The sequence below is a fragment of the Salvelinus namaycush genome, chromosome 30, assembly GCF_016432855.1.
Source record: "Salvelinus namaycush isolate Seneca chromosome 30, SaNama_1.0, whole genome shotgun sequence".
NCBI classification, from domain to species: domain Eukaryota; kingdom Metazoa; phylum Chordata; class Actinopteri; order Salmoniformes; family Salmonidae; genus Salvelinus; species Salvelinus namaycush.
The window spans coordinates 15,550,601-15,578,305 of record NC_052336.1 but is presented as its reverse complement, the minus strand read 5'-3'; the positions used below and the strand labels follow the sequence as shown (position 1 = coordinate 15,578,305).

Below are 27,705 nucleotides of genomic sequence, written 5' to 3'. Positions count from 1 at the left end.
GCTGTGCTCTCCACCCTCGAGTGCCGAATTCATCACAGGCCAACCTCCCACAGGGCAATGTGCTCTGGAGCTGTGGATGTACACACACACACACACACACACACACACACACACACACACACACACACACACACACACACACACACACTGTATCTGGGTAATTGTGTGGACCCCTCAGGCTCCCTGTGCTTTCAGCTTATCATTTTATTGCCAATTAAGAGAACACATCAATGCAGCTTTACAATTATACCTTCAGGGGGGTACGAGATAGAGGGAGAGAGTGTGTGTGTGTGTGTAGGGGAGCTATTAATCACAGTCAAATCCATTCATTTCACTCCTTGTTGCTCCAATGAATCTTTTGTTTTAGTTAGAGTGCTTGTGTAGAGGAGGGGGTTGAGTAAAACATGCTCCCCTCTAGTCCAGCTGTGTTCTCATGTGTTCTGTTTTCACTAGCCTTACCACTCCACTTTGAGCTCTGGTCAGGTCCATCCCCCCCCCCCACACACACACACACACACACACACACACACTCCTCTCCAATCCTCTTTACTGATCCTTCTCTACACAAAGGCCTCTCGCTCTTAGAAGCCGATGGTTTTCCATCAAGATTAAGAGCTTTTAAACGGTGAGCTGTTAAAAACGTCCAGCAACACTGACTGGATTAGGACGGCCCTGGATGATCAATATGAGATTGCAGAGCTCGCCACCTGCCTAGAACACACACAATTAACCAAAACAAAACAAACAATACCACCCTCCAATTCTGACTCCATCACACTGGTGAATTATAGAGGGGAGAAATGTGTGTGTGTGTTTGGTTCCATTGTAGGCCTGACGTATATCGATCTCTAGAAGGCTCTTTATGAGGAGCCCTGAGTGCCATTGATTCCAGCTGAGTGTATCATTAAAATGTGTGGGCCGTGTCACACAGCCTCTCCCTCATAAACACAGACGGTAAACACTGCACCCAGATCAGGAGTTAGAGCTGTGATGTGTTTATGTGTTCTCTGCTTGGGTTTTATACCGAACACTCACTTTGACTCCAGCATTCCTCAGCAAGAGAGACCAGGTAAAGATTTAGGGTCCTGATGTCTTTCCCTTGCATGCTGATCTAAGGTCAGAATTTGGGGATAGTAAGCTGATCCTAGATTTGTGTGTACTGGTAACTTCTACCGATAGTGTTTGAACTCCGCTCTGTCTGTCAGGATTTTTTACGAGCTGCTGTCAGTCTCTCTTAATATGTTGTCACGGTGATGTCAATGTCCAACAGGTGTTTTAAACCACCTGCAGGCTTAGAGAGTTTTAAGATATATCAGTGAATGCTACATCTAATTGTAATGAGTCTGGATGCAGTGTGAGGACAGATTTCCTTGATTAGAATATCTCAGCATCTCTCTGTTTCTCTCCACCTCTCTCTCCCTCCCTCTCTTTTCACCTCTGTCTCTTTCTGTCTCTCATAGAGTTGTGTTCTCTCACCGTACTGGCAGATGTATCGGTTGCGTGTTTTACAGCGCTGGTCATTCCAGTTAAAGGCGCTGGATGCCTGCAGCTCCACACAGTTCCCAAAGCTGCAGGGAGAGAGAAACGAGAGAGAGGAGAGAGGGAGGAAAAGTGAGATGGAGAGAGGGAACACAGAGACATCTGGTGGTCAGACAGAAAATGACAGTTCTGCTTTCAAACACAGCAGCCTCAATGTCCAGGGCCCGTATCAACAAAGCATCTCAGATAAGGTGTGCTGATCTAGGATCTGTCCATATAATCATATTCATTCAGATCTAAATGGAAAAACTGATCCTAAATCAGCACTCCTACTCTGAGATGCTTTGTGGGTATGGGCCCAGGCTTCTCTCCTCCTGACACAGAGTGTGAGGTGATAATGTTAGACTACGTGAGACTATACCTGTGTTCCACACAGTATAGAATAACCATGATGGTATCAATATGTTCATTCCAGTAAAAAATATAGTGGAGTCGCATCTGCAGTGCCTCATTCCACCTGCTTACTGTAGATTCTGACTACAATAATATTATTTTATGATTATCCATTGAACAAGATGCCATGATAATACAAAGTTCTAATTGTTGTTACTATTATCATTAAGTTGTCAAAAGTTATGACTCTCTCACCCCTGGTTGTCAGGCTGTCCAAATGCGAAGCTGCTGTATGTGGGGATTTCTCCTGAGTCCCAGCGGAAAGAGTCCTTCAGAGGTTTATATGTCAGCCCTGGACACAATACACACAGCCTTACAGGACGCTTATCCTTATCTCACCTTGACACATCTCAATGCTGCTCACACAAACTCCCAAAGTCAGCCTGTCAAAGCTATTTGGCTGTACGTAGAGAAGGACAGTGAAAGTGACGTACCGATCCAGAAGTTGCGTGTCTCAAAGTTGGGGTCTGTGACCTCGTTGCTGGTCTCCAGCTGGCTGAGGTAAAATGTGAGGATGTCCTGAACCTTCTGGTTGTGGATCTGGGCCAGAATCCCCCCTCGCTCCTGGGGTCCAAACACACACCACAACATGGGTTACACACACACACACACACACACACACACACACACACACACACACACACACACACACACACACACACACACACACACACACACACACACACACACACACACACACACACACACACACACACACACACACTCTCTCTCTCTCTCTCTCTCTCTCTAACCTGACAGCGGGTCTTGGCTCCATAGTAGGTGTTGACCTCTGGAGACACCATGAAGCACTCTCCATCTATCCTCACGTCACAGCTGTGGAAGGGAAACTGCTGCTTCTCTACAGAAACATAAGCAACACACATTAGGCCTCAGCAAAGAGACACCAGGCACTGACCATCCATCTTGGCTCAAACTTAGTGTACAGACCGCAGTCCATTCTGGTCACAATAAACACTATGACCTTTTATCATTTCGATTTGCCCACCTCCTGCGTCCTCTCTCCTCCGTCCTCACTCGCTTCCTTTTGAAAACGTTCAAAGTTAATCGAGGAGAGTCGGCGAGCAGAGTGAACGTGGATGAAAATGTGCTTGCTTGAAATGAGATGGTCCTTCTGCAATCGCGCGTCAATAGGCAAATTACGTTTACAGAGGTGGATCCCAAAATAAATGTGTAAAATGATCAAAATTAATGAAGTTAGTTGTGCAAGACATTTTATAGATAAAACAATAAGTAGCATATTGTTTTTAAATGTGTGCATGTTCTTAGTCTCTGACAAAACAAAAACTGATTCAAATGGGGGTGTGACAGATTTCAAAACTCTTCCATGGTAGGATACATGAGTATCCTCGATGAAAGGTGGCTATCGAGGAGGGGAGGACACTCTTCCTACTGACAAATTGACACACTGCTCGACGATATGACCACTTATCGGATTCCAGTTCTAGGAGGAGAGAGGACGGAGGAGAGAGGATGGAGGAGAGAGGACGGAGCACGGTCTTTTGCCCACCAGGGTTGTGGTCAATTCCATTTAAATTAAAACAGTAAAGAATTGGAATTGGAATTTCAATGTACTTCCTGAATTGACTGGAATTGAAATGGAATTGACCCCAACCCTGATTCCCACACACATACACACTCACCTGCACACTCAGCACCCCCATAACCAACATCACACTCACCTGCACACTCAGCACCCCCATAACCAACATCACACTCACCTGCACACTCAGCACCCCTATAACCAATACCACACTTGCAGGAGCACTCCTCATCCTTGTAGCGGCCGTGCACACACTTCACACTGCAGCGCACTGAAACACACACACAATCACATACAGTATATCGACCATGATGCACCTACAGAGATACCTGAACACACACACACTGCAGAGCATGCCTAGTCAGACACACAGAGGTAATAATGACTGTAGTAGACTGTCAGACTGGTAAACACAGGCACATAGACTGATACCCTGACAGAATCGTCCAGTGAACCTAGGTCCACAATGACACTGGCAGGAGGAGATGTTCAGACGACCATGCTGCCCACAGCTCATACGACATGGGTTTCTGGGGGTCTCTGGAACACAGATACAATTTTCTAAATACCTTTGCTTAAAAGTCTTCATTTTTCCATGAATACATTTAGCCTCCAGTTGGTGCTTGTTCTCTGACAAGGCCATCATTGCATGGTAAGTGGTTAAGTGTTGGCTATACTGTTAAACCGGATTAGGTGAAAACCCCTTCACATGACAATACTTTAAGTGAGGAAAAAAATACACTTAACCTCTTTGGCTCAAAATAGATAATGAACTGTCATCCTCAATAGAGGTGATACGTCGCTTTTAGTGCACTAAAGAGATTCTAAGACAACAATCTGTAGAGAACAGAGTTGGTTGAAATAGATACTACTTTGAGTAAGGAACAGCTAATATGATTAAAATGCTAACATTTTTCACTAATTTAAAGGAAGACTCAGCTATATGCACAAAGTAAACAGCATAGTGGGTCAATTTCCACAACAACTAAGAGCGTTGAAGTGCGAGTCTAAACTTCACCGCTGTTTTGGTCCCGTGGCTCCCACGCTGTAACAGTGTGAAGCAAACCCATGCACATGCGCAGATACTGTGTGTGACTGTGAGAGAAGAGCCTTGCATCTCACTCATCGCAAAATCTGCGGTGCTGCTCATGGCAATATCATTTCACTGAGTCTACCTTTAAATGAATGAGAGTGTTCTCTATAGGGGTCTCACCACACATTCCTCCCACATGGTCCCACAGTCTGAAGCAGCCTGACATGGAAGAGGTGCAGAGAGAACAGGAGAAACCAGCCACATAGGGCACCACCAACCTCCCATTCACCTCCCAGTTACCCCTGCAGAGAGACATATATCACACACGTATACGTGTACACACACACACACACACACACACACACACACACACACACACACACACACACACACACACACACACACACACACACACACACACACACACACACACACACACACACACACACACACACACACACACTAAGGCTGAGTACTAAAACAGGAGGAGAAGTTTGACATCAGGTAAATTAGTTGTGCTCTTACCCAGGGGAGTATGCACAGACAAACAGCTCCCAGAGAGCATCACCCCTCAGACACAACTGTCTGGCACAGCCCACATTACTGGAGGTGGCCCACACCAACTACAGCAGAGAGAGAGAGCAACAGGGAGATCGACAGAGAGAGATTGACAGACAGGACAGACACACAGACAGAGTTAGAGAAAAACAGAGTGGGAAAGGGAGTATATTGGCAACACAATGTATTGGCAAGTGGGCAACACAAACTCAGTCACGCCAATTACTCAAATTGAATTGAGAGTTGAATTGAGACTTCTTGTTTCGTCACAAAGTTACTTAGGGTTGCTGCACAGTTGACAGATCCAGAACTGTTAACCATTACCTGTGTGTAGTGTTGGCAGGTAGCATTCTCTCTGCATTGCCCACTCAAGTACATGAAGTCCCTCCCTTCCTCAAACCATGAGTCAATGACCTCAGCAAATGAAGTTGTGGCATGGGCTGAGTGATGGGTGTTCCAGCCAATGTGGCGGAGCTGTTGGTCCTGAGGAGAGGGGTCTGTGTGGCAAGACTCCGCCCTCTCCTGGGCAAGTAGAACCAGCTTCTCACTCCAGTCCTACAGATATGGGGAAGGGGGAGAAGACAACACACACACACGCACACACACACACACACACACACACACACACACACACACACACACACACACACACACACACACACACACACACACACACACACACACACACACACACACACACGCACACACACACACACACGTTTAAACTAATACAATGGGGAACAACCTTCCAATGACTGAGGGTGACAGACCGACTTCCTTTCTTTGTGACCTGAAGGGCCTTTTTTCAGGGACACATTTTGCTTTTGGGACACTCCCCATGCCAGGCTCTCCATTTGGCCTCCCATTGTTAATGTTCACTGACAAGGTTTCTTCTGAAGACTTAGTCACAGAGCTCTGGAAATCTATAGCCTAAAATGGATACGGTATTTGGGCAGGGACTGATGGGGAGATCGATAAAAAGACAGACTGTGTGGGAGTATGGGAGGGAAATAAATAAATAAAGTTGGTTGTATGAGCACAGACCATGGCATAGTGACTCTGCTGTTCGGCCAGCTGACCATTAGGTCACTGAGTATACTATCTCATCCTCATAGGCCTTAAATAGATCAACAACTGCAAGAGTGCTATCCATCGCTAAAGGCCAGCACAGGCCATGTGATGGTACCTGATCTTAAACAAGACAGTCCTAAAGAAATTACACAGTCAGGATGGTGAACAGCAAACACCCTGGGAGGCTGAAAGGTGATCTCTGCTTTCAAAGCTGGTGCACTTAGGGCAGGATTCCGGCTAAGCAAGGTGTCCTATGACACCTTGTATTTGTATTTATTATGCCAAGGCAGCAGCTACTCTTCCTGGGGTGCAGCAAAATTAAGGCAGTTATACAATTTTAAAAACAATACATTCACAACACACTGTGCCCCCTCAGGCCCCTACTCCACCACTACCACATATCTACAATACAAAATCCATGTGTACTTGTGTGTATAGTGCGTATGTTTTCGTGTGTGTGTATGCATGTGTCTGTGCCTATGTTTGTGTTTCTTTACAGTCCTCACTGTTCCATAAGGTGTATTTTTATCTGTTTTTTTTCATCTAATTTTACTGCTTGCATCAGTTACCTGATATGGAATAGAGTTCCATGTAGTCATGGCTCTATGTAATACTGTGCGCCTCCCATAGTCTGTTCTGGACTTGGGGACTGTGAAGAGACCTGTATTTAACATGAGATCCTCTAAGCTTTACAGGAATGTGGTTCTGAATATTAACAGCAACACCATTGGCATTTCTGTAAATGTTATAACCTTGTATTGCTGCCACTGTATCAAAGGTATTGTCAAGAACCTTGTTACTTAAGCTACATATATTAATGTGGGCTATTTTGAGCACTTTTCTGGGATGCTTACTTGTTTTCATTGCTTTACTTAGCAGAAGTAGATATGCTCATGTTATTTAGGTCAGTGCAGGGTGAGATGCACACAGTGGACTTCCTACTAGGGCACACCGCCTCAGTGCTAACAGTATAAATCTGGTTCATAGGCACATGATTACTGCATACAATAGCTGTAGGATCAGCAGAGGCAGTTAGAGGGACATCAATTAGGTTACTTACATTGTGTCTTCCAATGCCCCTGGTATAATATACATTTGACATTATGACAACTCAGTGTCACAATGGTAGGGATTAACTGAGCTGGGCTTTGGGTCATTAATAAGTAATTGTCTCAATGCAGCCTGTGAAAGGATCCAGGAACCCAAATGATTTGGGTGTATCCCATCCTCCTTATAAAACATGTTTTGTTTCCAAAGGGTATTGAAATTGTCAACAAAAGTTACACCCATTGAGCTTCTCTATGTCTCTCCTCTCACCATGAGAGGAGAGACATAGACACTGGTGGACTGGGATGTAGGGGGAGAGAGAAGTAAGGAGAGTTGGAGAAGGGGTCATGGAGTGTAGGGGTAAATCGGGGGTGGGGAGTAGGGTGCCAGAGGCGGGACAGTCTGGACGGGTTAGTGTCCTTTAGTCATGCCCTGGTCTGGTGAGAGGTGTGTGTCTCTAAAGTGGAGGGATCAAATTAAATCCCAACGTCACACACCTATTAACATTCTCTCCTCTCCTGGCACAGAGCCTGCTACAACATAGACAGACTCACAGGGTTATGCTTAAAGATACAGTACAGTCAGAGACATGATGGGCCTGTCAGTATCAAGTACTGAGTTGGGATATCCGCCCACTAAAGAGACACAAGGCACTGAAGCAGATGAAGAACTGAGTGTCTAAACAGTGTCCCAGTAGACACATTTATAAGCATACAGTGCATTCGGAAAGTACTCAGACCCCTTGACATTTTACAGATTTTGTTACTTTACAGCCTTATTCTAAAATAGATTATATTGTTTTTTTCCCCTCATCAATCTACACACAATATCCCATAATGACAAAGCAAAAAGAGGTTTTTAGAAATGTTTGCAAATGTATAAAATATTGCCGTGAGGATATATCACTGTTTTCTTGGGGACCTTCAATGCTGCAGAAATTGTTTTGGTACCCTTCCCCAGATCTGTGCCTTGACACAATCCTGTCTCGGAGCTCTACAGACAATTCCCTCGACCTCATGGCTTGGTTTTTTGCTCTGACATGCACTGTAAACTGTGGGACCTTATATAGACAAGTGTGTGCCTTTCCAAATCATGTCCAATAAATTGAATTTACCACAGGTGGACTCCAATCATGTTGTTGAAACATCTCAAGGATAATCAATGGAAACAGGATGCACCTGAGCTCAATTTCGACTCTCATAGCAAAGAGTCTGAATACTTATGTAAATAAGGTATTTCTGTTTTTTATTTGTAATACATTTGCAAACATTTTATGAAAACCTGTTTTCACTTTGTCATTATTGGGTATTGTGTGTAGATTGATGAGGATAAAAAAAAAAAATCAATTTTAGAATAAGGCTGTAACGTAACAAAATGTGGGAAAAGTCTGATTATTTTCTGAATGCACTGTATAAGCAGCATATAAACAGTGTGGATTCTTCTGTTTTGCTTATGAGGAACTGATGAGGCAGCCTCTGCCTCTGTTAGGACAGGGAGACGGACAGTGGCTGTCACTCATTGGCTAAGCCGTTTGACCCGTCTCGTCTTGTGCGTGTCGAGTGGTAGCAGAATTTCTCTCCTCAGCGTTAGCTGCCCCGGCAACCGCAGCCAGTTATCGTGGAGACGGTTGTCAGCACTCAGGACCCGAGCGTGAAAGGGGCGTGTTTCCACATATGCCGTTTCACGACTGGTTCCCAACGAAGGGGTCCTGTTTCAGAGATGGGGAGAGGGGACAGAGGGGGAGGAAAGGGGAGGGAGAGGGTATCCTGGCACACATCAGTGGGATGTCATGCAAAGCTATCCGACTCCCACTCGCTCTTCAGAGAGATCTAAAAGTTAGCCAGGCCGTCAACATCCAACCATCTCTCCATTTCACTGACCCCCGTCTCTTCTCCTTCACCATTACTACAGCCCCCACCAGTCGCATCTTTCCACACCTTCTCAACGTTGCTCCTCAGAGATTCTGCCAGCCTTCCATCACCTTGAGAGGGCCCCAACACAAACAGACTCTCCAGGCCACTCCTGTCCTACTGATAGCCACATCTCACAGCCTGCCTGTGTGTACTCAGCAGAGCTCACAGCTGGTGTTTTCACCTGAATGTGTGTTATATAAAAACACCCCCCTTAGAGGGGGGCCAGAATGAGACAGCCAAACAAATCAGTGTAATTTCCTCCACAGTGGCTTTGACTGGGTCCACTGACGGGGTGACAAGAGGGGAGTTTTCATCTTGTCATCTTTTAAGTTAATCTTCCTCTGGCACATCTGTGTTAATATTTAAGGGCCTTCTAAAAGGGAACACTGACCCGTTTGTCAATTTGCAGTGAAGTAAGAGATCCTCAATACGCAGAAACACTAACTGGAGACATGTGTTTCAATTTATTAAGGAAAATACCTACTAAAACTCAGATGAAGGTCTTATGACTGACACATGAAAACATTGGAGAGAATACAACAGGCCCAGTGTATGGGAGTATACATGCCATGCTATAAAGAGCTTGGAAAGGATGATATTGCTTCCTGTAGGACTAACTTCATCATTAGCACTACTTCCTCATCATAGGACATTTGTTGTTTGATGAATGGAGGCATGTCCAGATGTCAGGGGAGTGACAGCTAATTAAGAGTGTGCTAAGCCCCTTTGAGCACATTGTTCCCCCTGATGTCCTCTGGTCAAAATCATCAGCGCACGCTTTGATGCCACCAGAGGGGAGCAGGGTCACCGGGCAAGTCCCCTTCTTGAATGTTCCATTTCACGTCACAATGCATCAGCGCAAGGAATTAAGTAACTACAGGAGTGAAGCAAAGACCAGACATAGGAGTATGTTGAGTCTTACTCTGTTATGGTCCGTAAAGTCAACAACTTATAGCTGAGGAATTGATGTTGGCAAGGAGTGTAGTCCATAAAATAAGCCAAGACAGCAGAGCTTTTAATAGCAAAGTGACATTCAGCAGGAACACTGTTTCCCAGTCGATGTTTTCATGCCCACTCAAAACTGTCTTTTAGCCGTGGGAGTCCTCAGCTAAGTGGAGACATTAAGCGGGTTGAACTTTGACCTAATGTACTGTAAATTACTTAGCTCCAGACGCACACATAGCCTATACACTTTCTCTCACACATACCCAGCAGGCAAAACTTGAAATTATGTCATTACAACGAGAAAACGAGTTTCTGCAATGAGTAGACGCAAAACAAACGCCTCCCTCTCCTGTCTTACACCAAAAGAAAATACTTCATTTCCATTTCTGTATTTGAAGCAAAGTACCTCCTATTGTCAGACAGGCTTCCCCAGCCCTCGGGGAACCTCCAGAGGGCATGGACTGAGTACAGAGAGAGAAGAGCCTCATTTGTGAAACTGTGTGAAGCGCTGCTCTTTTATCTCCTGAAGAGAAGAAGAAGAGGGAGAAGAGGGAGGCTGCTGCAGGGCCACACTATAATCTCTTTACCGACACAATCAGTCAGCGCTTACCCACGCCTGCTGCCCTGCCTGGGTGGAAATTCCTCAAAGAGAATCACAAACGCAGCTAAAGCCCTGAGCCTTTTAAGCGTTTATCAGTAAAGCTCCTTAATATGCTTCTTCAGCTCGCCCGGGATTCCTCCATCGGCCTTCGCAAGCAAATTACCTGTAATACCACAGTCCTGAATGAAGCATGATAATATCCTCATCCTCTTTTTCTCATTACGTGTTATCAGCTATGTGCAGTTTGCCGATGCTTAGCAGCAGTCTAGGAACTCTGCTCTATCTGTATACATGGGCTTAGAGAACGCAATCTATGATAAGTGACGGTTTTGGACAAAACGGCCATTAGGCCTCTAGGACCTACACTATTCAACCCCACTGTTGTGTGTTTCATTATCCACTGATTGTCCTCTGTCTTCGTCTGTCCTCATGCAATGTAAGCAAAGGGAGATAAGACTGGCATAGATGGAATCAGATATAGAGAAAATGCCCAGTGGATTATCATTGGAGGCTTGTCACACATTCGTGTTGTTTCAGGCTGCACAGTGCCCACCCACACTATTCACTCAGTCCTTGGGTAACATGCTTGTTTTCTCTCACTTTATCTGAGTGTTTAAGTGAAAATCATTAGACTATACCTGAGACTGTTAGTTTGCATTACCTCAGTGATGAAAACTACAACTTCTTCAATTAAGTTCAGTTAAGATTAATTTACAGTGCCTTCAGAAAGTATTCACACTCCTTGACGTTTTCCACATTTTGTTGTGTTACAGCCTGAATTTAAAATGGATTACATTGAGATTATTTTGTCACTGGCCTACACACAATACCCCATAACTAAAAAAATATTAAGAATTAAAAATGAAAAGCTGAAATGTCTTGAGTCAATAATTATTCAACCCCTTTGTTATGCCAAGCCTAAATAAGTTCCCGGAGTAAAAATGTGCTTAACAAGTCACATAATAAGTTGCATGGATTCACTCTGTGTGCAATAATAGTGTATAACATGATTTTTGAATGACTACCTCATCTCTGTTCCCCACACATACAATTATCTGTGAAGTCCCTCAATCGAGTAGCGAATTTCAAATGCAGATTCAACCACAAAGATCAGAGAGGTTTTCCATTGCATCGTAAAGGACGGCACCTATTGGTAGATGGGTAAAAATAAAAAAAGCAGACATTGAATATCCCTTTGAGCGTGGTGAAGTTATGATTACACTTTGGATGGTGTATCAATACACCCAGTCACTACAAAGATACAGGCGTCCTTCCTAACTCAGATGCCGGAGAGGAAGGAAACCGTGAATGTTCCTGAGTGTCCGAGTTACAGTTTTAACTTAAATCTACTTGAAAATCTATGGCCTGAAAATGGCTGTTGAGCTATAATTAACAACCAATTTGACAGAGATTGAATAATTTTGAAAAGAATCATGAGCAAAGGTTGCACAATCCAGGTGTGGAGAGCTCTTAGAGACTTACCCAGAAATACCCACTGCTGTAATCGCTGCCAAAGGTGCTTCTACAAACTATTAAATCAGGGGTGTGAATACTTATGTAAATGAGATATGTATGTATTTAATTTTCAGTAAATTCGCAAACATTTCTAAAAACACGTTTTCACTTTGCCATTATGGGGTATTGTGTGTAGATGGGTAAGAGGGAAAAAATGTATGTAATCCATTTTGAATTCAGGCCGTAACACAACAAAATGTGGAATAAGTCAAGGGGTATGAATACAGTTGAAGTCGGCAGTTTACATACACCTTAGCCAAATACATTTAAATACATTTAAACTCAGTTTTCACTATTCCTGACATTTAATCGTAGTAAAAATTCCCTGTCTTAGGTCAGTTAGGATCCCCACTTTATTTTAAGAATGTGAAATATCAGAATAATAACAGAGAGAATGATTTATTTCAGCTTTTATTTCTTTCATCACATTCCCAGTGGGTCAGAAGTTTACATACACTCAATTAGTATTTGGTAGCATTGCCTTTAAATTGTTTAACTTGGGTCAAACGTTTTGGGTAGCCTTCCACAAGCTTCCCACAATAAGTTGGGTGAATTTTGACCCATTCCTCCTAATAGAGCTGATGTAACTGAGTCAGGATTGTAGGCCTCCTTGCTCGCACACGCTTTTTCAGTTCTGCCCACACATTTTCTATAGGGTTGAGGTCAGGGCTTTGTGATGGCAACTCCAATACCTTGACTTTGTTGTCCTTAAGCCATTTTGCCACAACTTTGGAAGTATGCTTGGGGTCATTGTCCATTTGGAAGACCCATTTGCGACCAAGCTTTAACTTCCTGACTGATGTCTTGAGATGTTGCTTCAATATATCCACATAATTTTCCATCCCTCATTATGCCATCTATTTTGTGAAGTGCACCAGTCCCTCCTGCAGCAAAGCATCCCCACAACATGATGCTGCCACCCCCGTGCTTCACAGTTGGGATGGTGTTCTTAGGCTTGCAAGACTACCCATTTTTCCTTTAAACATAATGATGGTCATTATGGCCAAACAGTTCTATTTTTGTTTCATCAGACCAGAGGACATTTCTTCAAAAAGTACGATCTTTCTCCCCATGTGCAGTTGCAAACCGTAGTCTGGCTCTTTATGGCGGTTTTGGAGCAGTGGCTTCTTCTTTTTCCGTTGTCCTGGTAAATTCCACCAGATGGCGAATGGAATCTTATTGCAAATGTACAAAACATCACCAATCACGACATGGCCATTTCTCCTAAACGGAAAAGACTTTGAAGACGAAACTTGGTGAGCATAGGTTTGGACTAATGGGCTGCTTTTTGAGTTAACCTCTCTGGTACAAGTGGGACGCTAGCGTCCCACCTCGACAACAGCCAGTGAAATTGCAGGGCGCCAAATTCAAAACAACAGAAATTCCATAATTAAAACCCCTCAAACATACAAGTATTATCCACCATTTTAAAGATAAACTTTTTGTAAATCCAACCACAGTGTCCGATTTCAAAAAGGCTTTACTGCGAAAGCACACCATGCGATTATGTTAGGTCAGCACCTAGTCACAGAAAACCATACAGCCATTTTCCCAGCCAAACAGAGGAGTCACAAAAAGCAGAAATATAAATAAAATGAATCACTAAACTTTGATGATCTTCATCAGATGGCACTCATAGGACTTCATGTTACACAATACATGTATGTTTTGTTCGATAAAGTTCATATTTATATCCAAAAATCTCAGTTTACATTGGCACGTTATGGTCAGAAATGCATTGTCTCAAACAAACATCCGGTGAAAGTGCAGAGAGCCACATCAAATTACAGAAATACTCATCATAAACATTGATAAACGATACAAGTGTTGAACATACGATAAAGATAAACTTCTCCTTAACTTCTTATGGCTGCAAGGGGCAGTATTGAGTAGCCAGTTAAATCGTGCCCATTTCAAACGGCCTCGTACTCAATTCTTGCTCGTACAATATGCATATTATTATTACTATTGGATAGAAAACACTCTCTAGTTTCTAAAACCGTTTGAATTATTTCTCTGAGTGAAACAGAACTCATTCTGCAGCACATTTCCTGACCAGGAAGTGGAATGTCAGAAATCGATGCTCTGTTCAACTTCCTGCCTATACATGGGCATGATACGTAAGAGTCTACGTACACTTCATACACCTTCCCCTGGTTGTCAAGAGGCGGTGAGAGAAGACATTTCGTGTTTATCTTGGTCTGAGGTGGAATTAAAGCTCTTTGTATGACGTGACCGTCCATTTCCTGTTTCTGGAGCGCGCGAAAGGGGACATGGATTTGCCTTCTGTTTAGCTGTCGTTATGGACGACTAACATCTCCGGTTTAGATTTTATTTGATACATGTGACCATATCATCGTAAAGTATGTTTTTTCAATATAGTTTAATCAGATTATTGAAATTTTTTCGGGAGTTTTGCCGTGTTCCGTTCTCTGACTTTGTTGACGTTGGAGAGATCCGTGCCACTTGGCAAGTGTGCGTGCTAAATCGAGAGGGAAAATGAACGTTCTGAATCCAAACAACAACTGTTCTTGACAAAGGACACCTTGTCCAACATTCTGACGGAAGATCACCAAAAGTAAGAAACATTTTATGATGCTAATTCATATATCTGTCGTGCATGTGAATTAGTCGTGGGCGCCCAACTTTGGGGTACTCAGCTATACCGAAGCTGGATGTCGTAATGAAGTTATTTTTTAGAATTCTAACACTGCGATTTCATTAAGAACTAATGGATCTATCATTTCCTATACAACATGTATTTTTTACTTATGTTTATGAATAGCTATTTGGTCAGAATATGTGTGTCAGAAAACGTGTCAGAAAAATATCGTTGCTGTTTAGACGTTGTGGGAAAAAGATGCTACGTTAGCACAATGTGTAACCACTGATTTCAGCTCTAAATATGCACATTTTCGAACAAAACATAAGTGTATGTATAACCTGATGTTATAGGACTGTCATCTGATGAAGAAAATCAAGGTTAGTCAAAAATTATATATCTTTTGCTTGTTTGTTACGATCGCTAACTTTTGCTAATGGGAAATTGCTTGTGTTTTTGGCTATTGTGGTACGCTAATATAACGCTCTATTGTGTTTTCGCTGTAAAACACTTGATAAATCAGAAATATTGTCTGGAATCACAAGATGCCTGTCTTTCAATTGCTGTACACTATGTATTTTTCAGAAATGTTTTATGATGAGTAATTAGGTATTTGACGTTGGTGTCTGTAAATATTATGGCTGCTTTCGGTGCAATTTCTGATTGTAGCTGCAATGTAAACTATGATTTATACCTGAAATATGCACATTTTTCTAACAAAACATATGCTATACAATAAATATGTTATCAGACTGTCATCTGATGAAGTTGTTTCTTGGTTAGTGGCTATTTATATCTTTATTTGGTCGAATTTGTGATAGCTACTGATGGAGTAAAAAACTGATGGAGTAAGAAAAGTGGTGTCTTTTGCTAACGTGGTTAGCTAATAGATTTACATATTGTGTCTTCCCTGTAAAACATTTTAAAAATCGGACATGTTGGCTTGATTCACAAGATGTGTACCTTTCATATGCTGTATTGGACTTGTTAATGTGTGAAAGTTAAATATTTAAAAAAATATATCTTTTGAATTTCGCGCCCTGCACTTTGAGCTGGCTGTTGTCATAAGTGTACCGACGTCGGGCTTGCACGCCAAACAGGTTAATGCAACCGCTGTGTCAGATTTCAAAAAGGCTTTACGGAGAAAGCACACTTTGCGATTATGTTAGGTCAGCACCTAGCCACAGAAACCCATACAGCCATTTTCCAGCCAAGGAGAGTGTCACAAAAGTCAGAAATAGCATTAAAATGAATCACTTACCTTTGATGATCTTCATCTGGTGGCACTCCCAGGTCTTCATGTTAGACAATAAATGTTCGTTTTGTTCGATAATGTCCCTCTTTATGACCAAAAAGCTCATTTTTGTTCACGCGTTTTGTCCAGTAATCCGAATGCTTAAGGCGCGTGCACTAAGTCCAGACGAAAAGTAAAACAAAAAGTACAATAAAAGTTAGTAGAAACATGCCAAACGATGTTTAAAATCAATCCTCCGGTTGTTTTTGTCATAAATAATCAATAATATTTCAACCGGACAAAAGCTTCGTCAATAGGAAAGGAGAAACAAGAAAGGTGCGTTCCCGATCAGGTGCATGGCTGATGAATGGAAATGTCCACTGGCCACTGATTAAAAGTGCTGTATCTCCCTCATTTTTCAGAGTAAAAGCCTGAAACAATGACTAAAGACTGGCCACATCTAGAGGAAGCCACAGAGCTCGTGAACTGGGTCCTAAGTCTTTGTATGGTGGATAGGCTTTCAATGGAAAAACAGCCTTTCAAAATAATAGTACTTCCTGGTTGGATTTTCCTCGGGTTTTCGCCTGCCATATCAGTTCTGTGATACTCACAGACATTATTTTAACAGTTTTGGAAACTTTAGAGTGTTTTCCATTCAAATCAACTAATTATATGCATATCCTATCTTCTGGGCTTGAGTAGCAGGCAGTTTAATTTGGGCACGCTTTTCATCCAAAATTCCGAATGCTGCCCCCTACCCTAGTGAAGTTAAGGCCATTTTTCTGGGATTAAAGGTCAAAAACGAAAATAGAGCACTCATTTGACTGCTTCACGTCATAGTACATGAACCTACAGTGTCAGTAAAAAAGAACCAGCCATTTATCTATCGTAATTTAAGAGAAATCGTACAATGTACAATTGGTGATGCTCAAAAAAAAAGTTTTTTTTCTCCAAAAAGTTACAGATCCAGTTGTGGCGTGTTCAGACGAATCCGTTAAGGTGGGTTTCGGAGCGCTGCGAAATTTCTGTGATTTTCTGAAATCACACACACTCATTCAACCCTTTGTAAATCAGTCAGTTCTTAACCTCTCTGGGATATGTGGGACGCGTCCCACTTGGCCAATAGCCAGGGAAAATGTAGAGCGCCAAATTCAAAAAAATTATATAAAATCAAATTTTCATTAAATCACACATATAAGATACCAAATTAAAGCAAACCCTGCAGGCGCAACACAAAACGCAGAAATAAAATATAAATCATGCCTTACCTTTGACGAATTTCTTTTGTTGGCACTCCAATATGTCCCATAAACATCACAATGGTCCCTTTGTTCGATTAATTCCGTCCATATATGTCCAAAATGTCAATTTATTTGGCGCGTTTGATCCAGAAAAAAACAGCTTCCAATTTGCGCAACGTCACTACAAAATATCTCAAAATTTACCTCTAAACTTTGCCAAAACATTTCAAACTACTTTTGTAATACAACTTAAGGTATTTGTAAACGTTAATAATCGATCAAATTGAAGACGGGTCTATCTGTTTTCAATACAGGATGACAACAAACTAACGATACTTTTCTAGTCTTGCGCAACTCTCAAACAGTACACATAACGTTACACTGATTCCAGATGGCCGTTCTTCTTCATTGCACAAAGGAATAACCTCAACCTATTTCCAAAGACTGGTGACATCCAGTGGAAGCGGTAGGAACTGCAAACAGGTTTATTAGAAATCTAGTATCCCAATGAAAACTCATTGAACAGACGATGACCTCTGAATGGTTAGTCCTCGGGGTTTTGCCTGCTACATAAGTTCTGTGATACTCACAGACAAACTTCAGAGTGTTTTCTATCCAAATCTACTAATAATATGCATATCTTATATTCTGGGGATGAGTAGAAGGAAGTTGAAATTGGGCACGCTATTTATCCAAAAGTGAAAATGCTGCCCCCTATCCTAGAGAAGTTAACGTAAAGACTTAAAACTCAAAATTCTGTAAGAGCCTACCCCAAAGAGGATATGTGTTCACTTTCAGCTTCCTGTGTCAACCGGAAGTGTCTTAAATTGGGGTCATAGGGGCTGTTTCGAAGCGTTATAAAGGTCAGATCTTTTCAAAACTTCATATGTGTGATTAGGCAACCCTCATGAACTGTAAATCAGTCATTTCTCCCAACAGATGTCAAAGAAAAGCTCTCTCACACACACACACAAACAGCAAGGATGGAGTGACACAGTGCGGGGCTTAAAGACACACAGAGCTTACAATGGCATTACCATAATCTCTAGGCTGTGCCGAGTTCAACGAGATGCCCCGCTTGACCGTAGCTTGCACGGTCTGAGCGCAGCAACCATGAAAAAAAGTAGGCCCATAATGAAGCCGGGCCCTAACTTTTGGGTGCTTATAGGGGACAGCGGCGGACCGTTAGGGTTAGAAGGACAATTCAACCAATGGAACGTTCCTGAGGTCCTCCCGAACGGTGGAAGCCTAACCAAGACCGTGTGACATTAACCCTTAACAGTGAAAACAGAGCCTGCAATAGTTACCTTTGTTCGAACTATCAAAGAACCGTCAGACCTAGAGCTCTGAAACTTTAGAAACCTGTTCTAGAGCTCAAGTCGATAGTGCACAGTGAGTTATGTGGCTCTAGAAGGTTCTCAGACCGAGAAACAGCCTCGTACATTTGCAATAACTTAAATTCATTGTGACCATCACGAAAATGATGACATTTTGAAAAGTCGCAAGGCTAGGTGCATTGAAACCGCCTCGGCCCATAGAGACGGACCCTAAACTTTCTGTCTGATAGCTCATTCAAGGTACCCGTAGCAACGCCCGGAAAATATGGATTTTCAGCACCAATTAAGTTTGCTGCTCGGGCTCCAAATGACCAATCGAGCCAAAACTTGAGTTCCGGGGTCGCCTCAGCTAGGCCTACACATAATGTCAGAACTGGACCCCCAACTAGAACGTAACTACATGTTTAATGTTTTTATTATGGTTTAACTTCTTATGGCTGGGGGCAGTATTGAGTAGCTTGGATGAATATGGTGCCCAGAGTAAACTGCCTGCTACTCAGGCCCAGAAGCTAAGATATGCATATTATTAGTAGATTTGGATAGAAAACACTCTGAAGTTTCTAAAACAGTTTGAATGATGTCTGTGATTATAACAGAACTCATATGGCAGGCAAAAACCTGAGAAAAAATCCAACCAGAAAGTGGGAAATCTAAGGTTTGTAGGTTTTCAAGTCTTTGCCTATCCAATATACAGTGTAAAATTTGGTCCGATTGCACATCCTAAGGCTTCCACTAGATGTCAACAGTCTTTAGAACCTTGTTTCAGGCTTCTACTGTGAAGGGGGAGAGAATAAGAGCTGTTTCAATCAGGTGTCTGGCAGAATGCCATGAGCTCAGTCAGGCGTGCGCCCGTGAGAGGTAGCTGCGTTCCTTTTCCTTTCTAAAGACAAAGGAATTGCCCGGTTGAAACATTATTGTTGACTTTTGTCCATTTGCAATATGTTTAAACATTGATAGACCATCACCAAATTGACATTCTGAAATCAACACCAATGAGCGATGGAGAGGAACCAGAATCACTGCCCGGCCATCCCGAGTTTATCGGGCCAGTCAATTTCGCATTCCTGCAGGATTTTTGAACATGTCAACTTCGTGATGGTAAATGCTCATTGAAACATATTGCAAATGGACAGCCGTGCGCCTGGTGATTGGAATGGGTTACCAGGAGCACATTTTTTAAATGTTTTTTTGCCTTTAGGGGGGTGCAAGGGGTTCACGGTTGGGTAGTTAGCACCCCCCACCCGTGCCCATCCAATAGGGGGCGTCCCTGGTCATTTTGGATGTTTTTCAAAAAATCTATAAAAAACAACAGAGTCCCATTTCTCTCATGTCACCATCGAGCGATGGAGAGGAACCACTATCACTGCCCGGCCATCCCGAGTTCATCGGGCCAGTCAATTTGCATTTCCGCAGTATTTTTGAGCATGTCAAATTCGTGATGGTAAATGCCCATTGAAACATATTGCAAATGAACAGTACATTTGCAATAAGATTCAACAGTGAAAAAACATCACCAAATGGACATTATGAAATCAACACAACGAGCGATGGAGAGGAACCAGAATCACTGCCCGGCCATCCCGAGTTTATCGGGCCAGTCAATTTCGCATTCCTGCAGGATTTTTGAGCATGTCAAATTTGTGATGGTAAATGCCCATTAAAACATATTGCAAATGGACAGCTGTGCGCCTGGTGATTGGAATGGGTTACCAGGAGCACATTTAAAAAAAAAAAAAAAATGTAATGCCTTTAAGGGGGTGCAAGGGGTCTACTGTGGGGTAGGGAGCACCCCCCCACCCGTCCAATAGGGTCATTTTGGATTTTTTATTTTTTATCATTAAAAAACAACAGAGTCCCACTTCTCCCTCATCATACATGACAATTAGACCATCTAGGTTGATTCATGGCTTAACATAGTGCTATATATCATTTGGGCAGTATAAATGACATTTGGACATGGTTCACTTACTTTTGGGTTTGGAAACCGACTTCCTATGATCGTACATGGCAAATGAACATAACACCCTGATTTGGCACTTTCAATGCTTTCATATTGCATTTGGACATTTCTTATGGCATTTGGCAATGGTTCACTGACTTTTGACTTCGACTTTTGACTCCATATGAAATCATATTGCAAATGGACAAAACATCCTGATTTGGCACTTTCAATACTTTCATATTGCATTTGGACATTTCTTACGGCATTTGGCAATGGTTCACTGACTTTTGACTTCGACTTTTGACTTCCTATGAAATCTTATTGCAAATGGACAAAACATATGCCAATATGGACAATTAAAAAAAAAAAATATGACAATAAAATATGACAAAAGTATGTTCATACAGTTCTTATACTTGTACAATTGACCCCAAAAAAACGCAAAAATTTCGAAAAACGGTCCAGAAAGCACTTTTTTAAGAAGGTGATAAGTTTTTGAAAAAAAGTTCACATTTTCAAAATTTTACCCTTGGGTCTTGACTTGATGTGCATTTGCAATATGAACATTTACCGTGGAGCGCGCTCGCCATCTATTGGATTTTTTCTGTGTGACACTTGGCATTTGCCATATGGCATTTGCAGTAAATTTTAATTGAAACAACGTCCATTTGAGTGGTATTGTACATTGTATATATGTTTCGTACGGTGCCAATAAGTTCCCATTCATTTTTGTCCATTTCAGGGGGGTATTCCCTTACTTATTGGTATGATGGCTGCGTGGTCCCATGATGTTTATACTTGCGTACTATTGTTAGAACAGATGAACGTGGTACCTTCAGGCGTTTGGAAATTGCTCCCAAGGATGAACCTGTCACGGCTGTTGAAGGATGAGGACCAAGGTGCAGCGTGGTGAGCGTACATTTTCTTTATTAAGTCAAAAGGACGCAAAACAAAACAATAAACACTACAAAACCAAACCGTGAATCTCAAAGGCTATGTGCCCTAAACAAAGTCAACTTCCCACAAAGAACGGTGGGGAAAAAAGCTACCTAAGTATGGTTCCCAATCAGAGACAACGATAGACAGCTGTCCCTGATTGAGAACCATACCCGGCCAAAACATAGAAATAGAAAATCATAGAAACACAAAACATAGAATGCCCACCCCAACTCACGCCCTGACCAAACCAAAATAGAGACATAAAAAGGATCTATAAGGTCAGGGCGTGACAGTACCCCCCCCCCCCCCCCCAAAGGTGCGGACTCCGGCCAAAAAACCTAACCCTATAGAGGAGGGTCTGGGTCGGCATCTATCCGCTGCGGCAGCTCAGGTGCGGGACGCAGACCCCGCTCCACCGCTGGCTCACCCCACTTGGTGGCACCTCTGGTGCGGGGACCCTCGCTGCCGACCCCGGTTCGGGGATCCTCGTAGCGGGCCCCGGACTGGACACCGTCGTTGCTGGAGGCTCCGGACTGGAGACCGTCGTCACTGGAGGCTCCGGACTGGAGACCGTCGTCGCTGGAGGCTCCGGACTGGAGACCGTCGTCGCTGGAGGCTCCGGACTGGAGACTGTCGTCGCTGGAGGCTCCGGACTGGAGACCGTCGTCGCTGGAAGCTCCGGACTGGAGACTGTCGTCGCTGGAGGCTCCGGACTGGAGACCGTTGTCGCTGGAGGCTCCGGACTGGAGACCGTTGTCGCTGGAGGCTCCGGACTAGAGAACGTTGCTGGATGCTCCGGACTGGAGGCCGTCGCTGGAGGCTCCGGGCTCGACGCAGGCACAGGACTCACCAGGCTGGGGAGACACACAGGAGACCTGACTGGGAGCAGGCACAGGACTCACCAGGCTGGGGAGACATACAGGAGGTCTCTTCCTTGGCCGAGGCACCGGATACACTGGGCCGTGAAGGCACACTGGCGGTCTCGACCGCAGAGCTGGCACCACCCATTCTGGCTGGATGCCCACTTCCACCCGGCAAATGCGGGACGCTGACACCGAGCACACCGGCCTGTGAATGCTCGGCCGAGACACAGTGCGCATCACCCCATAGCACGGGGCCTGACCAGTCACATGCTCGCCACGGTAAGCACGGGGAGTTGGCTCAGGTCTCCAACCTGACTCTGCCACACTCCCTGTGCTCCCCAAATTTTTGGGGGGCTGCCTCTCGGGCTTCCTTGCCAGCCGTGTTCCCTTATAACATTGCCGCTCCGCTTTAGCTGCTGCCTTCGCCTTCCTCTCTGCTTCTACCTGCTCCCAGGGCAGGCGATCCTTCCCAGCCAGGATCTCCTCCCACGTCCAGGATCCCTTGCCATTTAAAATGTCCTCACATGTCCAGTCATCCTTCTTACCACGCTGCTTGGTCCTTTGGTGGTGGGTAGTTCTGTCACGCTCGTCTGATAAAGAAGGAGTGGACCAAAGCGCAGCGTTGTACGTGTTCATGATTATTTATTCAAACTGAACACTGAAACAAAATAACAAAGTGGAACAAAACGAAACAGTTCTGTCTGGTGCAAACACAAAACAGAAAACAACTACCCACAAAACACAGGTGGGAAAAAGATGCCTAAGTATGATTCTCAATCAGAGACAACGTTAGACAGCTGCCTCTGATTGAGAACCACACCCGGCCAAACACAAAGAAATAGAAAACATAGAAATAAAGAAACTAGAATGCCCACCCTAGTCACCCCCTGGCCTAACCAAAATAGAGAATAAAAGCCTCTCTATGGCCAGGGCGTGAGGGTTGTGGAGGTCTACAATTTTTTTCTGTGGTTTTTCTGATTTCTTTTGATTTTCCCATGATGTCAAGCAAAGAGACACTGAGTTTGAAGGTAGGCCTTGAAATACATTCACAGGTACACCTCCAGTTGACTCAAATGATGTCAATTAGCCTATCAGAAGCTTCTAAAGCCATGACATAATTTTCTGGAATTTTCCAAGCTGTTTAAAGGCACAGTCAACTTAGTGTATGTAAACTGTTAGTTTGAGTAGAGACAGAGAGACACCGTATGTAATCCTCCTGGTCCCTAACAGATATATCTATCGCAGAGCCCCAGGGACAGATCCCAGATCCACCCCACACAGTGTTTATGGCCTTCAGCATTAACACCCTGCCAGAGACAGCACCATACAGAACAGCTGTGGTGTCAGTGCCCCTGTGACTGCAACATGCACTGTCTTCGTTAACACACTGATATTCACTGTCTCTCACTGTTGGGAATATCAATGTTTCAACAGAAGATACCCTGTGAGAAATCTCTGGTGTCCCTGCCTTTGTTTAGTTGTTAGAGATGGGGAAATGGGGATACCCTCAGAGGGAGGAACTGTGACTACTTATGAGGATACAATTTCAACTTATCTGTACAGTACCTTTGGATATAATATATAGCTGTGTTATAAATCATGGATCAAATGGTGGGCCTTTACCGAGGGCTCGGTTAACCAAGAGACAGACTCTGTGACAAACTGTAATTGGGAGTATGGGAAAGAGCACAGGGGAGGGTTTCTGGCAGGGCTCTATTTCAGGTGACCTTGGTGTCCAGCAGGCAGCAGCAGCCATGTAACTCAGTGATGTGTTTCAAAGGGGCCAGCCTGCATGGCAGCACGGCAGTTGGCATAGTTACATTTGCTTACAGCTCCGGGTAGAAGTTGCCATCATAGAGCTAGGACCAGCCTATACTCCCCAATCAGAGGGGCAGACAGACAAACAGACAGACAAACTGACACACACACACACACACACACACACACACACACACACACACACACACACACACACACACACACACACACACACACACACACACACACACACACACACACACACACACACACAAAATAAATATAATGAAAGGCAGGCAAGGCAACTAACCATTTTTTGCATGTTAGCGGCCATGGGGGTGACCCAGCTGCGCAGCCTATTGTGCTGTGTAACAATCAGAAAATGCTCCTTCAACCCAAGCCCTGGAATAAAGAAAAGCACACAAATATTTAGGACTGGTCGCCATGGCAATGGAATGCAAGTGTCTGTAAGGGGGGCAAGGGGGTTGGCTGAAAGGTCTGTTGATACAGTAGCACTCCACAACATTGGGACAGTGTATATCCACAGCCTGTACATGTGATAGGCTAAACAAATGTGTATGGCCTATCATTTGGAGAACAAAAATGTGTATGGCCTGTCATTGGAGAACTGAAATGTGTATTGCCTATCATTGGAGAACTAATATCTCTATTCAATATATAGGCCTTGTAGCCTTACTGAGGATATTTTCCCCAAATAGGATTCTGACAGAAATATAACAAAATCTTACAGTTTTCACAATCCTATAGCATTCTTTATTTTATTGGGAAAGAAGAAAAATCCCATAGGTCATTTTGACTGGGGGATTAAACGTAGCACAGCATAATTTACTAATGAATGTCCAATGTTTAGCCTATTTGCAAATTACATTTTAGCAATTTACAAAAGTTAAGATGGAATGTAGGAAACAGATGACAACTTACAAGTTGTATCTGCTTCAAATTAGTTGGTTAGTCCAGTATGGCTCAGTTGATAGAGCATGGCGCAAGGGTTGTGGGTTCGATTCCCATGAGGGCCCAGTATGAAAATGTAATCACTCATTAAGATAAATCGCTCTGGATGAGAGGGTCTGCTAAAATGTTAGCCTATATCCACTGTAAATTAAATAACATCCTGCATTAATTAGAATAGTTTGAGGATTCTTTGCAAGAGAAGTTAATAAAAACAACCACACTTTTCTTTACATATACTGTATCGCGTGCATCGGCCACCCTGCTGTTTTCCTCTGACTGGTGCTGAGCCGTACACAGAACTGTCGACGCTCGCTCTTACCGCTCTCAGATGAATCAGCGCGGCCTGTTTTCTCTGTGATTATCCTATTCGCGTGGGTGAGGTACGGGGTCTGGAGGGTCACCATGAAAAACAGAAGCAGACACGAGGGTCCAGTTAGAGACCCCATGGCTACTGAGGTAAATAGTGCCAAGTACTCTAAACTCCTTGTGAACAAGTGGCTCCCTCTTTTACCCTGCTCTTCTCTCCCTCTCGTTCACTCCCACTCACTCTCTCTCTCCCCTTCCCACGAGTTGTCAACATTTTGCAACTGTTCTTATCCACTCACGCGCACAAAGTTGGCCGCTACTCAAAATTTAGTTGAATGAATGATACGCGATCTACGATAAACCCACATGGACAACCAAACTTATAAAAGCTTGACTGACCTTTCAACCACACAGTATTAAGTATCATGCAGTGGTGACCCGGTGGGGCTGTTTAGGCTGTTTAGCTAAAAATATATATATACAGCACCAGTCAAAAGTTTGGACACACCTACTCATTCAAGGGGTTTTCTTTATTTTTACTATTTTCTACATTGTAGAATAATAGTGAAGACATCAAAACTATGAAATAACACATATGGAATCATGTAGTAATGCACACTTAACCAGCATGGCTACCACAGCATTCTGCGGCGATAAGCCATCCCACGCTTAGTGGGACTATCATTTGTTTTTCAACAGGTCAATGACCCAACACACCTCACGGCTGTGTAAGGGATGTTTGACCAAGAAGGAGAGTGATGGAGTGCTGCATCAGATGACCTGGCCTCCACAATCACCCGATCTCAACCCAATTGAGATGGTTTGGGATGAGTTGGACCGCAGAGTGAAGGAAAAGCAGCCAACAAGTGCTCAGCATATGTGGGAACTCCTTCAAGACTGTTGGAAAACATTTCAGGTGAAGCTGGTTGAGAGAATGCCAAGAGTGTGCAAAGCTGTCATCAAGGCAAAGGTTGGCTACTTGAAAAATCTAAAATCTAAAATATATTTTGATTTGTTTAAAACCTTTTGGTTTATTACGTGATTCCATATGTGCTATTTCATAGTTTTGATGTCTTCACTATTATTCTACAATGTAGAAAATAGTAAAAATAAAGAAAACCCCTTGAATGAGTAGGTGTTCTAAAACATTTGACCGGTACTATATATATATATATATGTATATTAGCTAAACAGAGCCCCATCTGCCCTGAATGACAAGTCGACACTATAAAACACATAGGGTGTGTCTATATATGGAAAAATACACCTTAAAAAATGTCTACCGATCGATTGGCTTGACTTTTGATCGACCAATAGTTTTTTTTAGTCTGGACCATCCCTAAGGTCAATGTATACCCTATGTAAAACAATCAAGAAAACATCAATTAAAAAACCAAAGGTGACTGTCAGTAGGCCTATCTGAGTGATCCCAGGTGTGGTGTAGGGCAAGCTATATACAACAGTAGGCTACATCCGTGTTAGCACAAGCCTAAACTCTTTATAAACAACAGATACCGTACTTGAGAGATAGACAAGGAGCCCAAACCAAGCAGACATCAGTGTCACTGATCCATGAGAATAACATCTCAAACTTATTCAGAGTCACAATAAAAATATTTATGTTTCACTGAAGGCCACAGACATAACAAATATCTGACGTGGCATTTCTTTTAATTAAGGTTTTCCAAATAACATATATTTTGTGTGTGTGTGTGTGTGTGTGTGTGTGTGTGTGTGTGTGTGTGTGTGTGTGTGTGTGTGTGTGTGTGTGTGTGTGTGTGTGTGTGTGTGTGTGTGTGCATTTGATGAGACTGGGCTACCAATGACTGGCATTACAGTCCTAACTATGGCATTCATTTGGAGAAATCTGCACCGCTTGTCCTATTTCCTCAGGATAGGTAACTACAGTGATTGCAGGGTGTAGCGCTGAAAGAAATAGCTCAGTCTGCCTTTATGCAATAGTGGGTAACACAGTCAGAGAGACCAAATAATCAGAGGTTTTCCTATGCCAGCTCTATACGGCTAATCTCTGCAAACAGTACAACTATAGAACGAGAGAAGTTTCAATAATCAGGGATGCTCACACACCATGACGAGAAATCTCACCTATCTTTTCAGGAATCCTTTGTTACGTAGTGGTCTACTACAGCAGTAGATCCCCACAAAGTCAGCAAGACAATATAATCACCACAGTGAAACTATGAAACGTCTGCTGAACAGAAGAGTTCTGATACCCAATCATTCTCCATCATCACATCAAAACCCCAACTTTTCCAACTACACCCCCACCGCACGACACACAAAACATCATATGTCTTGACCATTAGTAGCAAAT

At 43.2% G+C, this 27,705-nt stretch overlaps 1 protein-coding gene across 1 annotated transcript; it reads right to left on the bottom strand.

Annotated features, from left to right (window-relative positions):
- On the bottom strand, positions 1-25,513 carry LOC120025265 (C-type lectin domain family 18 member A-like). The gene is made up of 12 exons (XM_038969761.1): positions 25,384-25,513; positions 24,403-24,494; positions 5,409-5,639; positions 5,052-5,149; positions 4,707-4,828; positions 3,926-4,033; positions 3,672-3,764; positions 2,685-2,791; positions 2,367-2,496; positions 2,128-2,224; positions 1,477-1,568; positions 1-70 (listed from the first exon to the last, which is right to left on the bottom strand). Exons 1-12 carry the CDS (start codon positions 25,508-25,510, stop codon positions 33-35), a joined length of 1,335 nt encoding a protein of 444 aa, XP_038825689.1. The 5' UTR covers positions 25,511-25,513; the 3' UTR covers positions 1-32.
- Between the last annotated feature and the right edge of the window lie 2,192 nt (positions 25,514-27,705).